The sequence below is a fragment of the Parambassis ranga genome, chromosome 24 (assembly GCF_900634625.1).
Source record: "Parambassis ranga chromosome 24, fParRan2.1, whole genome shotgun sequence".
In the NCBI taxonomy this organism is placed as follows: Eukaryota; Metazoa; Chordata; class Actinopteri; family Ambassidae; genus Parambassis; species Parambassis ranga.
The window spans coordinates 6,634,761-6,648,711 of record NC_041043.1 but is presented as its reverse complement, the minus strand read 5'-3'; the positions used below and the strand labels follow the sequence as shown (position 1 = coordinate 6,648,711).

At 42.4% G+C, this 13,951-nt stretch overlaps 3 protein-coding genes across 3 annotated transcripts; 1 reads left to right on the top strand and 2 right to left on the bottom strand.

The window, feature by feature from the left end:
* Positions 1-1,283: 1,283 nt before the first annotated feature.
* On the bottom strand, positions 1,284-3,830 carry pigh (phosphatidylinositol glycan anchor biosynthesis, class H). Its single transcript, XM_028396928.1, has 5 exons — positions 3,692-3,830; positions 2,152-2,892; positions 1,724-1,933; positions 1,547-1,630; positions 1,284-1,450 (listed from the first exon to the last, which is right to left on the bottom strand). Exons 2-5 carry the CDS (start codon positions 2,326-2,328, stop codon positions 1,376-1,378), a joined length of 546 nt encoding a protein of 181 aa, XP_028252729.1. The 5' UTR covers positions 2,329-2,892; positions 3,692-3,830; the 3' UTR covers positions 1,284-1,375.
* On the top strand, positions 3,800-9,372 carry zfyve1 (zinc finger, FYVE domain containing 1). Its single transcript, XM_028396925.1, has 12 exons — positions 3,800-4,299; positions 4,373-4,616; positions 4,700-4,960; positions 5,113-5,327; positions 5,432-5,538; positions 5,671-5,779; positions 6,172-6,269; positions 6,398-6,515; positions 6,757-6,927; positions 7,082-7,262; positions 7,351-7,464; positions 7,599-9,372. The coding sequence occupies exons 1-12, from the start codon at positions 3,820-3,822 to the stop codon at positions 7,829-7,831; spliced, it is 2,331 nt and encodes a 776-aa protein (XP_028252726.1). The 5' UTR covers positions 3,800-3,819; the 3' UTR covers positions 7,832-9,372.
* An 8-nt stretch (positions 9,373-9,380) lies between these two features.
* On the bottom strand, positions 9,381-13,946 carry wdr21 (WD repeat domain 21). Its single transcript, XM_028396927.1, has 14 exons — positions 13,819-13,946; positions 13,506-13,620; positions 13,218-13,351; positions 12,822-12,979; positions 12,287-12,369; positions 11,733-11,835; positions 11,483-11,626; positions 11,271-11,320; positions 11,085-11,164; positions 10,894-10,986; positions 10,555-10,652; positions 10,286-10,462; positions 10,066-10,180; positions 9,381-9,994 (listed from the first exon to the last, which is right to left on the bottom strand). Exons 2-14 carry the CDS (start codon positions 13,616-13,618, stop codon positions 9,762-9,764), a joined length of 1,581 nt encoding a protein of 526 aa, XP_028252728.1. The 5' UTR covers positions 13,619-13,620; positions 13,819-13,946; the 3' UTR covers positions 9,381-9,761.
* Positions 13,947-13,951: the final 5 nt, after the last annotated feature.

Here is a 13,951-nt window from a genome sequence, read left to right as displayed (position 1 = left end):
AGTTCCATTTGTCTCCATGCAAGCTTGAGGAACATTCACTAAAAACAACCTTAATACACTGGAAAACAATCTGCATATGCACTCTATTTTTTCTTGACTATGCCATTCACTTGCCTCACAAACTGTGAATCAGTCGTGATGATGTGTGAGCAAGGTTGAGAGTAGGCATGTGTGTATGTACACTGCAGGTGGTAAAGAGGGAACTACCCATCCCAGAGGGCCTCAACCCACAGGCACACAGTCTGTGTACAACATCCACAGAAATATAATTAAACAACAACAGCTATGTACAATTGCAGCCTCACAATGGACAGGGGTTATTAGTCCACACCTCTGGCTGAAGAAAGCCTCACTGTGTGTTTCTGGGTCACCAAACCTAAACCCCTACCCATGTAGGAGGGGGTGCTGCTTTATGAGGCCTATTGAGAAGCCCTGAGGTGTCACTCCTGATGACTCCCAGGTTTTCTCTCCTGCTGGTTCCTGGCAGTTTCACACCTCCAGGAGGGACCATTATCCTGTCAGAGGGCCACCCTTCACAGCAGTGTAACACCTCGCCCCGTGAAAATCACACCCCTAAGCTTGTTTTGTTGACCTGTGGAGCGTAGAGTTCACACACAGGTGAGCGGAGCCTGCAGATGGTCATTGAGAATTAAAATGAATGAAAAGAAAGAGGGTAGATCAGATCGTGCTGCACGCATGGGTGAGGTAAGCTGGAACGACATTTCTGAGAACAGGTCTGTCGTATACACAATAACATGACAGACAACCGAAGCAAACGTGACCAAGCGCATGTAAAACATGACAGTTAATGCTGTTTAAAGGATGTAAAGACATAGGACAAAGATGTGTAAAAATATATTATGTTTATCTGACACTTATATTTAAGGGGCCTTTTATTAAAGTTTTTTTTAATAAAAATTCAAAAGCAGTTTACTTTTGTATGGACAAGGCATAAACACAAAGATCAGGACAAAATGGTTGGTACAGTGCTGCCCTCTGCTGGGGGAAGGTAAATAAAAATCTTCAAGGACAACTCTTTATGTTTTATCTAATTTATCTTTTAATCGTACAAATACATAGAGTGAGGAAATGCTTATAAAACACAGACATTGGCAAAATAAGGTCTTCATCTATAAATACTGTTATGAAAGTTATTATTATATTACTATGCTTTAATACAATACCTAAAAAAGGTTTGGCTCTGTAGGTTGGACACGTGTTGTCGGAGGCCAGTGCTACTTTTCACACGTAAATACACAACAAAATACAACATGTCAATAATATTATTGGAAATGTCATGTGTTTAATCAAGAGTAAGCAAAAGCCTAAAACAAGTTCTAAACAGTCTTAATATTGCTTACTTATGACTTGTTGCTCATTGGCTCTTTGACAGAATCTCCTGACAGCTTTTGTAAACTTTCACCAAGCAGTTTAACCTAGGCTTTGAACTCTGTAAAACAAAGAAATAATTACCATTAGGTAATTAGAAACAGGTTGGTACAAATGGCACTGCATGTGTTAAGAGGTCTTTTAGAAGCTGTCTCACCTGAAACAATGGCACGACACTTGACACTGCATTAGGTTCTGAAGGGTCCTTCAACAGCACACAGAGGTAGTAGATGATTTGGTGCTGGGGAAAAAAACGTATTATACATTAATCCAACTGCATTACCTGACACAAAATTATATAAAATGCACAAAAGTCATCAGTGTTCATACATACCATGTAAATTGCCTCATTGATGATAATATCCTTGATCTTGCTCATCTCAATGAAAGTGGTGATCTCACGGCCTGAGGCGTAGCTGGAGGACACCTGGATGCCTAAGGAGCCAATCACGAGAAGGGACTCGTGGTCCACCTTCACAAAGTGGATGTGAAACATCATGCCCACCAAGGTGATGAGGATAGCACCGGACAGAACAGCAGTGATCTGCAGGGGAGGAACATTTACAGACCACTAGATTATGATAGATTATGTTACACAGAGGTTCGACAATAAGAAATTGATAATTATAAGACAGCTACTTGCTTTCAGAGAGATTAATCTATCAGCTCTGAAAGTCAACACAAATTTAACCTTAAAAGTTAATTTAGGAAAAGTGTAACCTTCCAAGAAGTTATTGTACCACGGTTTGACACTCGTCTAACCTGTGTGAAGAAGAAGACGGCGTATGCAAACAGCCACACAGCGCAGGTGTATACCATCACCTTCCCGATGGACACTTTGGGGGAGCTGACCGTGAACTCTCTGCAAAAACTTGAGTGATTCTGACAGTCCAGAGTTATGGGTTTACCACTGATGTCAGTAAAGGCTTCATCCTCCATAGTGAATCAGTGAAAAACAAGAGTGCATAAAGAAGAAAACGAGCATACAGTCTCGGATGCACAGTTAGCTTAGCTAACAGTGTTAAGCTAGCACTGAGCTAATGATGTAAAGAAGCAAGGACAGCAGCGCATGGAGACAGGAGGTGATAATATTTTAGCGACTGGATAAAGACAATTCCAAAACGTGCTAACGCTTTCCACGAATCAGAGAAAATTCAGCAACAAAACTTTACAAAAATACCCTGAAAACAAGTGCACCAGCATTTGCGTCAAATTGGCATCAGTTTTAGTTGCACTGTTTTCCTCACCGGGGTGTTCCGGATACATGAAAGTTTAGCAAGAGCGGCCATCGAACATAAACAGCCGGAGATGGTGACCTGCCACGTCCGTCACAAAAACCCGAATAATGTATACCCGCCTACATAATAACTCCATCTGCACTTATCAATTCCACGCGGTTTCTAAGTGGCCATGGTCAAGAGATTTGACGGTATCGGTTGCTCCTGGTGCGCTCTCCACACTCCGGTGTACGCCGTTTCAAAAACGTAGCACACCTCACAGCAGCTGTAAAGAAGCAAAGCATTATGGGTGAAGGCTAAGGTCATTTTATTGTTTCTTAAAGTTGGCAAGTTGTTTTTGGTCTGACTAAGATTAAAAGTCATACAGGGGGAACATATATTTATATGTAATAATATTATAACAAAACACGTAGACTTTAACGATAATTTGTCTTGGCACATTGAAAAACCTCAATTTCCCATAATTCCGTGTGTGTGTGTGTGTTGACCTTTTACCTCTGGATAAAAACAAGCCGATCAGCTGATGTGAAAGCAACATCTACAACGGTCTGACACAATATTAGCCCAGCTAGCTTAGTTTCTCTCCACCGTTAGCTGTGCGTGGCAGTCGGCGGTATGGTGTTAAATAGTGTACGTGTCTAATTTCAGGCTGTCGAGGCAACATTTTAGTAAACAACTCGGCCGTTGTCCGCCGCTCTGTTAGCAACTGCTAGGTCAGTCGACATAAATGAAGGTTGTTTATGTTGTCAGAAGTGTGTCTCTTTGTGTGACTGGTTCTGGCTAATGGCTGTTTATCATTGCGTTTCACGCTGTATATTTCGGGCATTATGAAAAGCATATCGGGTAACATTAGGAAACTTTTCTAAAACAGACTACTAAGGGAATGTAATGGTAACTAGCAAAGTATCATGTTAAAACATTGAATCAGTACTTGTCTGGACTTGTTTGACTGGATATCCTCTAAGCAGTGATAAGGTGCTCAGCTTAACGTTTTTGATAGAATTGCTGCTTTTTCAGAACTTGAACAAAAAAAAGTTACATGACATCTGGTCATAGAGATCTACCTTATTGTGCCATAACCTCGTGTCCTCTGCTGCATAATCGTGCAGTCCCAGTACCTCTCAGTTAAAGTCACAGCTCTCACTTGTTATCAGCATCAGGGGTGTCATTCGGAACTGTCAGAGGTTTAGACATGAATGGTCAAGGTCCAGTAGTAGATAAAGGAATGAACACAATCCTAGTCTGTCAGGAGAGCTACGCCTGCGGGGGGTCTGATGAGGCTGCCTTCGAGTGTGATGAATGTGGCAGTTTGCAGTGTGCCCGCTGTGAGCTGGAGCTCCATCGACAGGAGCGGATGAGGAATCACGACCGGGTTCGGATCATAGCAGGCCACGTTCCTTTCTGTGACTCTTGTAAAGGTGACGGCAGCTGCTCCGTCAGACTCAGAGCAGTGGTGCGATGCCAGGGTTGTAAGATCAACCTGTGCTTGGATTGCCAAAAACGCACCCACGGCGGAGTCAACAAGAGGAAGCACCCATTGACCCCTTACCCTCCTGCCAAAGCTTCACAGGAGAACAGCATCACTGCTGGGGAATCAGAAATGGAAATCCTCAAAGCCAAGCTGGAGAAGGTGTGCAGCTTCCTGTTAGTGGACGAGAAGGAGGAGATGCAGGTAGGTGATTTTAAAATCTGCTTTTGGCGGCAGCTCAGTTGTTATGGTGACCAGACTGGGTTTGGTTTTTTAGGTAAAACATGAGGAGGACTTTGTCAGCAGACTTGGCTGCAGACCAGATGAGCTCCTCAAGGTGGTCTCCATCTTTGGAAACACAGGAGAAGGGAAATCACACACCCTCAATCATACTTTCTTTCTTGGAAGAGAAGTGTTCAAGACCTCCCCTACCCAAGAATCCTGCACTGTGGGTGTTTGGGCAGCTATGGACCCTCTGCATTGGGTTGTAGTCCTTGACACAGAGGGACTGCTTGGAGCAGGTACCATATTCTTCTTCTTCTTATAAACAGAGGTGGTCTGATGTTCTTATGTACAATTGACTTCTTCTGTTTTCACTCATCAGGGGCTAATCACAGTCAGCGAACCCGTTTGCTCCTCAAAGTCCTGGCAATCTCTGATGTGGTTATCTACCGAACACATGCTGACCGTCTCCATGACGATCTCTTCAAGTTCCTTGGCGACGCATCTGACGCCTACTTGAAACATTTCGCCAGGGAATTGAAGGCGACTACCACCCGCTGTGGTTTGGATGTCCCATTATCTACTCTAGGCCCGGCTGTGATCATTTTCCATGAGACTGTCCACACCAAACTACTTGGATCAGGTTCCTAAAACAGACAGCCCTTACTTATACTTATTTATGTTTGTGGGAGTTCAGTAAGCAAGACGAGCACAATATTGTCCAAGAAAAAGCTCATTAAATCCTGTCATTTATTTTCCAGTTGGCTCTTTCTGTATTTGTTTTCCCAAATTTAGACAAACCATCTGAATCAGCTGACCGTCTGCTCCAGGAGCGTTTCAGGAAGCTGGGCCTGTTTCCAGAAGCATTCAGCTCCATCCAGTACCGGGGCACTCGCACCTACAACCCTCCTACAGACTTCAGCGGTTTGCTGCGAAGCTTGGAACAACAGCTGGATAACAATACAACCCGTTCACCACGCTCTGCCAGCGTCATCTACAAGGCTCTCCAGGTAATGATGTTTGGAAAACAATGTGTGTGTTTATTAGATATAATGAAAAGCTCTCTGTGTATAGTGCTGAATTGACAGTGAATTTTTCTGTCTACTTTGTTCAGGCTCTGACTGAGCGCTTCAGTGGGGAGATAACAGATGAGCATATGGCCAGTAACTCCTTCTTTCCAGATGAGTACTTTACCTGCTCCAGCATCTGCCTCAGCTGTGGGTATGTGTCAAACTAGTAGCAGGATAACGTCTGGCTAATTCTCTAAATAAAATTATTGTTGGCAAATATGTCAAAAGGTTTTAAATTAGAAACTTTCAGAATCATTCTTACTTGACGTGTTCCCACTTTCAGGTCAGGATGTAAGAGAAGTATGAATCACCTGAAGGAAGAACTCGATCATGAAGCTAAACATCGCTGTCGCTACTCCGCACAATATGACAACCGCATCTACACTTGCAAGGCAAGTTCAAACCATAGCCTGCAAATAAACACTCTTTGACATAACCATCACTTTGCTCAAGACAAGAGTGGTTTTGAAGCTCAGTGCTGAGGCTTTGGGTGCTTGAGTCCAGCAACTGACTGAACCTAAATATGGGCTAAGCAGTGGAGTGTGAGTGGAGGTGAGGTGGGCTGAAAGGGCAGCTATCGAACTGCAGCAATACTCCTCACTTGCCATTAATTCAGCAGAATGTAGAAACAATACATTTTAACACCAGTCTGTAAATACTTTCTGATGTAGAATTGGGCATTTTAGCATGTAAATCTGGTCCAGATGTTGCCAGTTTTTACACACACATGCACACAATGATGGCTGCTTGACAAGTTTCTGAGTGTCTACTCTGAACTTCTCAGGCCTGCTATGAAGGGGGAAAGGAGGTTATAGTGGTTCCCAAAACGACGGCCTCTTCTGACTCACCGTGGTTTGGCTTGGCCATCTATGCTTGGTCTGGGTGAGTCCATCTACCACAGAAGTTCACTTGTTGGCTTAAAGGAATGGAATGCTGTAAGAAAAAGTGTGTGTCACCTCTGCAGTCGGTCCACACCGTATTGACACTGTGATGTCTCTGCCTTTGTCCAGATATGTAATTGAGTGTCCTAACTGTGGAGTGATCTACAGAAGCAGGCAGTACTGGTACGGAAACCAGGACCCAGTGGAAACAGTGGTCAGAACAGAGATCCAGCACATTTGGCCTGGGGTAAGGCCACAATGGAACAGCTTAAATGAGATTCTACTTAAACCAATTAAACAAAGTTGGAAGCCAAGATTTTTCTGCATCACATCCACTTTGAGCTGATTGCAGTGACATGTTGATTAGAGCATACCTAGTTTCCCTATAGAAGCCAAAACTAAGCTACTATCAAAGTGACAAATGTAGTCACATTGCCTGAACCTGACTAAAACACGGTTGTAATTCTTTACGCTTCTTTTCTTTTCAGTCTGACGGTTTTCTGAAAGATAACAACAACGCTGCCCAAAGGTTGTTGGATGGAGTCAAATACATTTCTCAGTCTGTGTCTGAACTCAGCGTCAAGCCTGCCAAAGCAGTCACCTCCTGGCTGACCGACCAGATCGCTCCTGCCTATTGGAAACCCAACTCCCTAATCCTGGTACATAACCAAACCTGAACTGAGCTCTGGATATAATACAGAAAATGTTACTGTGGATGTCAAGGAATCATTTTACTGCAAACTCTCTCCAACAAGGGATTGTATGTGTTTCATAGCATTGCTGCAGCAGTCATGCTGTTATTATGTGTTGTAGAAATGCCATAAATGTGAAGAAGAGTTCCAGCCCAATGACACCAAGCACCACTGCCGTGCCTGTGGGGAGGGCTTCTGTGATGCCTGCTCCTCCAAAACTCGGCCAGTCCCAGAGAGGGGCTGGGGCCTCGCTCCAGTAAGAGTGTGTGATGCATGTTTCCACAACAGGGGAATTCCAACTGGTGAGTATCTAAACCCCCCCCCTAAAAAAAAAAAAAACATCAAATGCAGTTCAGCTGCTGTACATTCGGATTTGTTTCCCTGTTGTAGAGTTGCTGGATGCAGCCTTGGAGGAGGAGGGAGGTACCCTGATAGCCAGGAAGGTTGGCGAGGCTGTTCAGAACACTTTAGGAGCTGTAGTTGGTGCCATTGACATACCTCTTGGTGAGAATTAGATCTGCCTGTATTATCCCAACTCCACAGACTTTCTGAAACATTATAGAAAATGCAAATGCTATTAAAACCTCAGTAAAAGCCCAGCTGCACAGTCATACTACCATTTTCTCCTCTGCGTCTAGGTCTAGTGAAGGATGCAGCTCGGCCGGCCTACTGGGTCCCAGATCAGGACATCCACTCCTGCTGTGAGTGCCAAAAGGAGTTCACCCCGCGCCTCTCCATCCACCACTGCCGCGCCTGTGGCCAGGGCGTCTGTGACGACTGCTCCCAGGAGCGGCGCTCTGTGCCGTCTCGTGGCTGGGACCACCCGGTGAGGGTGTGCAACAGCTGCAATGAGAAGCCTGGCGAACTCTAGCAGGATAAGTGGGGAACGGTTAAAACTGGAACATTTTTGAGTCTGGCTGGCTGCTTCGATACTGTGGCAGGTTGGACTTTTCTTTTTTTTTTTGTTAATGCTGACTTTACATCACTTAATTGATTCTATTTCACTTCAATATGCCTATAATGACACTGTGAAGAGAGGAGAGACAAAACAACTTGAAACATGATGAAAGTGAGTAAAGGTACATATGTAAGTATGTACTAGTTCAGGTAAATTTCTGTGCCCCTTTAGATACTTTAAAATTTGTATTGATGCATCCCTTAACCCTTTGACAATCCCTCCCAGTGTTAAAACAGAGGCAACTGGACAAACTTTAATTTTCTTGAAGACATTTCACCTTTCATTTTAAAGACTTCTTCAGCTGAGGAAGTTTATTGAATGAGAGGTGCAACGTCTTTAAGAAAGTGCAGTGATAGTTGCATATAATATATCCTGATTTATATTGTTATACTAATATTATTAACACCTTTTATATGGTTTGGGGCTACACAATTAAAACCATTAAAATGAGAAGTACTGACTGAAGTCCAGTCAAGTATTTCTTCTGACTTGAAAGGTGGTCTTCTGTGGAAGCCCTGGATGTTACATAAAGGCCTGGCTTTGGAGGGGGAAAAAGAAGCCATGATTACTTCTGATCTACGTTTAAAATGTTTGCGTTCCTCTAAGTCAGACCAGCTATTGTTAGCTTTCCTGCCGATCTTTGGCTTAAAGAGGACTAGTTTAGAACAATCAGAAGACACTGATGTCCTGTAGCATCAAGATGCGTTCCAGCTTATATAATTACTTAGTAATTACCACTTACATAACCCCCTCGATCCTTCGTGGTTGTTTGTGCACTTAAATGGCCTTAGTGATGCTGTCTACATAATTGTTTAAATTTGACATAGACTATATAGTACATTTATGGGAAAAGTTTACTTTTAACAGGGAAAAGTTTTCAATGGTTACATTTTGTTTTTCAATGTTGAAGCGGCTGTGGTATGGTAACAAGACAAATCTGACTGCAGTGGGATTAAATGCAACAGTGACTGATTTTATAGAGTGGCTGGCTCACAGTAGCAATAAGGTTTAGAAAGAAAGAGAGAGAAAGACTTCAAACCATCTTTTGAGGCTGGCCCCTCAAATACAGGAGATAAATCGAAAAGTAACCATTTACTCTGTCAACTCAGGCTGTGTGGCTAGTTAGCTAGGAGCTTTTAATGTGCATCAAAGTAAGCAATGTTTAAGGACTGTACAGAGTATCTGACCTGATCATTATGACACAATACAATCTGGCTTTCTACTGAACACCTTGACATTGTGCGATTTGATTTGTAGGGGATTTTTACTCCACTGACTCGGAGAGTTGGTTTGGCTATGTCAACATAAAAGCTGAAATAACAGACTGATGTGAACCAGAGTTGTTGTATCGCTGATTTTATAAGATCAGCGGATACAGTGGATATCACATGGAACCAATCAATACCTTGTGTTCATGTATGCTCAAAAAATATCTATTAAACTGCAGAAACAAAGTGTCTTGTGAGTTTTTCCATATAACCTTTAATGGAGTTTGGATTCAACGGAAATTACAAAATGTGTCAATTTATAATAAAAACAGTAGTGTTCTCATTAAAGTTAGATCACCATCATCCTAAACTCCACTAATGTCAATCCTGTGTTAATTAAGAGCACTTCATTTGAAAGGGATACATTATGCAATGTCTAAATATAAGTGTGCGCACTCATGAAGGCAGCACTTCCATTTCTTTTTGGCACAAACACATCTCCTTAAAAAAACATTCCCCTGAGATTTAAAAGCCATTTTCCGGAGGTTGTATTTCCAGTCCAAAACTTTCCCCCAGCCAATTCTTCCAATTAGACAACGTCGCTGATGTATCTAGCAAAAAAATGTATTATTGTCCTAAAAGTCAGCCGTTACCTCTCCTCCTTCCTGATAGTCAATGTTGTACGGGAAGTAATAGAGGTCATGTTTAACAGCCATGAGTAGTCCGGGGAGTCCCCTGCAGCCACCCAAATTAGAAGAGAAGACGACACTTGGTATCATGTCATTTGCAGCTGGGTGGGGTGATGGGATGGTTCTCAGCAGATGACCATCCTTCAGGCTCCATAACCGTGTGTAGCAATCCTGACCCACTGTGCAAAGGACACAGAGTTTTCAAGTTTCATATAGTCATTAATACAGACAGTATTCTATCTTCTCCTACCTGCCAACAAAAGCCCTTCAGGCTCATTGACATGGATGGGAAGGTAGGCATGCTCATTGTAATGCCCTTTGTACTCCTGCACTGGCTTTGTCACTCGCACATCCCATAGCTTGATCTGCAAATAAATTAAAGCACGACAACAAAATGAGTGTTCTAAAGATCTGTGCTGAATCTTTTGGTAAATAAAATAAAAACGTAATTTTCAGGTGAATAACCAGACCTGGCCCAGCATGTCAGCAGCCAGCAGATAGTTCTCGTCCTGTAGGACGCGTACAGAGGTGATGGCGGATTCTTGATGGAAGCGATTGACTTTCCAGCTGTGATCCCTGCGACCCCGCTGCCGGAGGTCGATGCTGAAGATCTCCCCTGATCTGCAACCATTAAACAGGACAGGAACCTGGGGAAATTGTTTGAGATGTATTTATTCTAGGCATAAATTTCTGTGAACCCAACTGTCCTTTTTTCACTTTAAAATAAGAAATGACTCACCCTGAGGGCAAAATGCTGAGTCAAGACATCACTGCCCACACTGTAAGTCTGTGTTCGGCCCGTCTCTGCATCCTTCACAATGACCCTTCGAGACAGACCTGTAAACACATGCATAATCACAGTTATCTTATATTCATAACTACTATTTTAATTCAATTTTATTTAGACTGTAGAATGATGAACATAGCTAAAAAACAAACAAAAAACTCAAGCAAAGTTTAAAAATATTCTTTCTGCTGCCAGACTGATGTAAGTCTGTGTTGCATTACCACATAGTCACAGCAAAAGGCTGATTAGGATTATTCTATCAGACCAGTAGTGACAAAAATAGCTACTGACCAGTGCTGAAGGTCTTGTCAAACTGAGGATTGAGACACCAAGCACATGACCAGGCAGAGGATATCTTAAAGCTACACAGCATCCCAGGTTGATCTGAAGAGAAAGGGTGAGAGACAAAACCGCGCTTTCAAAATAAAAACAGCTTTTAAACATTTGTGAAAATTGTAAACAGTTCAATAAACCAAACAAACCTGGGTTGGAGTTGCTAAAGAGGGAAGCAGGAAGTAAACTGACACAACCAGGAGTGTCTGCAACTCCCACCAGACACAGTCTGATAGTCAGTTCAGTCAAGGAAAACTCTGCTTTAAAACTGTGTTTCAGACAAGAAGGCACAACTATGTACTGACTGAGCACTATACTTAAGCTAACAAGGATACAAAACATGAGAATCAGGGTAGTTGACCGAGGCCCAGCAGATGGAATTCACCTGAAACACATGTAGTCATAACGGATCTGTTAATACTGTGACACTGACTGACTGATTACACATTTATTTTAAATAAAATGATAACTATTTCCCCAAACGAATAGGATTTCTTGCAGTGCAGTGGATAAGAACGCTGTCCCAGCACTAGTCATATATTCTCACCTTACGGTTGGTGAAATAGAGGTTATCACACATCTCTACAGACAAACAGCCCTGACTGCTGCTGCTGAAGTTCATGATGCCGTACTTGCAGCCGCCATGTGCGACGTCATTGACTGTAAACACTCGCTCACACGCTGAATCCCCCTGAGGAAGCACAAATGTTTTGCACCCACATGTAATTACTATACATTCTGTATAAAAAATGGTTACGAGTGTGAAGGTATATCTAACAAGGTTTTTATGCTCTCACCACTATGAGTCTAAAGTTGTCAGTGTTCGGGCTGCTGTTGTCCGTGCTCTGGATCTCTAGTTTGTGGCGTTTCATTCCACTGACCTTCACCTCATGGATGAGCCTGAAGACCAGAAGTAAACACAGTGACATAGAAATAGACAATCTACTAAAGCAGAACAATTTACACACATCCTCTTAGCTCTCTGTGTAGTTATTTTATTCATTTATGGAAATAGCCTGTAGGGTGAATATAAATCATCTGACTTGTTGAGGATAAATTCCTAAGAATTCAAACTGTCGAGCGGAAAAATATTTTGACAACTTTTTTTTTGCATGTTTTGTTTTTCATTACTATTTACAGTCATGTGTCAAAACTGATTAGAGTCATTATTAGTGGTTGGGAAAACTCAGAAGAAAAGTCGCTGCACACATACAGAACTGATTAGCATTAAAGTGTGTCTTTGTCTCTGTTTTTTCCTATAATGCATTACAGCTGTGGGTACTGAAGTGTCTGTAGGAGGAATACAGCTTTATGTCTTGTTGTGTATGCGCACACAGCAATGATACAGTACCTGCAATAGGAGTTCTCCGGTAACAAACCCAGATGTCTTTTCTCCAGCAGCAGTGATGTGTTTAGTCCTGTTCTTGGTGCTTTCTATAAAAAGAGGAAACATGTCCCATCATCAAACAAGCATGAAATCCCTTCATGTGGGTGTTAAGACCAAGGCTGAGTCCTACATTAGAAATGCAGAATCTGTTTAGCAGAGCAGGGTCATGTGCTGTATCTACATACAGTCCTGTTTCACACAGCATTACGTGTAAATAAAAACAGAATGCAATAATTTGCAAATTTGTAAATCCTACATTTAATTGAAAATAGTACAAAGGCAACATGTGCCATTTAGATCTGTACAAGGAGTTGTGAGACAACAACTAAACCATAGCTTTCTTGCTGGAGCTGTTACAAGCAAGGCTCAGATAAGTGATCAGACAACAGGGAGAACATAATCAGCACTAATATAATAATAATAATAATGTTCAGTCAACATAGACAGTACACATTGTACATTAAAAATACATGTGCTAAAATACAGAGATGGGACTCACTTTTCTTGGCTTCTCATCCTCTGTCAACATCTTGTTTCTCTGCTTCTCTCGTTCTTTTTCCTTCAGCTGCTCTGTGGTCAGTGGGTTGCAGTTGTTGTGTCCAGGCAAGAGGCGGAAATAACGATTCTTCTCAGGGTCAAAGTAGAAACCTGGCAGCTCTGACAGCAGAAAGGAAAACAAAACGACATTTCTATTTTTCATCGTTTTTCCAGTTTAGAATGTACATTTTCATCGATATAATGTGAAGGCATTCCTTAAAGACAGTGACCTCAAAATCATTCACATGGATTGTGTGATTAAGTATTGTTTGTCAGAAACTTTAGTTTTTAGACCCTGCTCAGGATTTGACACCAGTGTGCACCATGCCAGTCCGTGGAAAAGATGTGTGGTACTGACCTGGAGCAGCAGTGCTGGATTTAGAGGAAGTTGAAGTAGACGAGGAAGGTAGGGATGAAGAAGCAGACGCTGAATGGTTGTTGTTTCTTCCCTGAGCTGCTGTATATGATGGTCCTGCATCATTGTGTCCATACCTGCCATCATCACAAAAAAAGAACCAAATAGTTTACTTTAAAATTGTGTTTTTGCCGTTTTAACACCATATGCAGCACCAACAACGAACCTTGTCAGACTTTCAACCTCAAACATGTGCAGCGTAAGAATGCATAAATTCACACAACTAACTACCTGCGTTCATACTGTGCTGGATTTTGCCGGCTGCCTCGGTACCATCCATGGCGCTGACCGGCTCCCTGTCGCCTGTGCGGTCGTTGTCCTTCACGTCTGTTCCACCTCTTCATCCCTTGGGTCCCAAGATAATACCACGCTCCTATCTTTCATCCACTTCTCTGTATGTTGCTACCGCATGCAATGTGTTTACCTGTTAGCTTAGTTAGCAAGTTAGCATTAGCACTCGAGCTAATTTTAGCTACTCATCTTTTTAGACACGCTTAGTTGTACAGCTGTTTTTTCACCAATAGTAATGTCATAACATACTTACTAGTTCAATAAATACGCTTTCTGTTTAAGGTCAAACATCCTTTTGTTCTTTATAAACTGGTTTTATCGTTCATGTGCGAACAGCTGCTGTACAGTCCTGCCATATTGTTCCGCCTCCTGCTACCGCTCATTGG

Coding starts and splice junctions, on each gene's coding strand:
- pigh (XM_028396928.1), bottom strand. CDS start 2,328: ATGGAGGATGAAGCCTTTACTGACATCAGTGGTAAACCCATAACTCTG. Junction 1,934..2,151: donor CCGTCTTCTTCTTCACACAG/GTTAGACGAGTG, acceptor CCTCCCCTGCAG/ATCACTGCTGTTCTGTCCGG. Junction 1,631..1,723: donor TCAATGAGGCAATTTACATG/GTATGTATGAAC, acceptor TTTTTTCCCCAG/CACCAAATCATCTACTACCT.
- zfyve1 (XM_028396925.1), top strand. CDS start 3,820: ATGAATGGTCAAGGTCCAGTAGTAGATAAAGGAATGAACACAATCCTA. Junction 4,300..4,372: donor ACGAGAAGGAGGAGATGCAG/GTAGGTGATTTT, acceptor TTGGTTTTTTAG/GTAAAACATGAGGAGGACTT. Junction 4,617..4,699: donor AGAGGGACTGCTTGGAGCAG/GTACCATATTCT, acceptor TTCACTCATCAG/GGGCTAATCACAGTCAGCGA.
- wdr21 (XM_028396927.1), bottom strand. CDS start 13,618: ATGAAGAGGTGGAACAGACGTGAAGGACAACGACCGCACAGGCGACAG. Junction 13,352..13,505: donor CCAGCACAGTATGAACGCAG/GTAGTTAGTTGT, acceptor TGATGATGGCAG/GTATGGACACAATGATGCAG. Junction 9,995..10,065: donor TGAAGGGCTTTTGTTGGCAG/GTAGGAGAAGAT, acceptor TCCTTTGCACAG/TGGGTCAGGATTGCTACACA.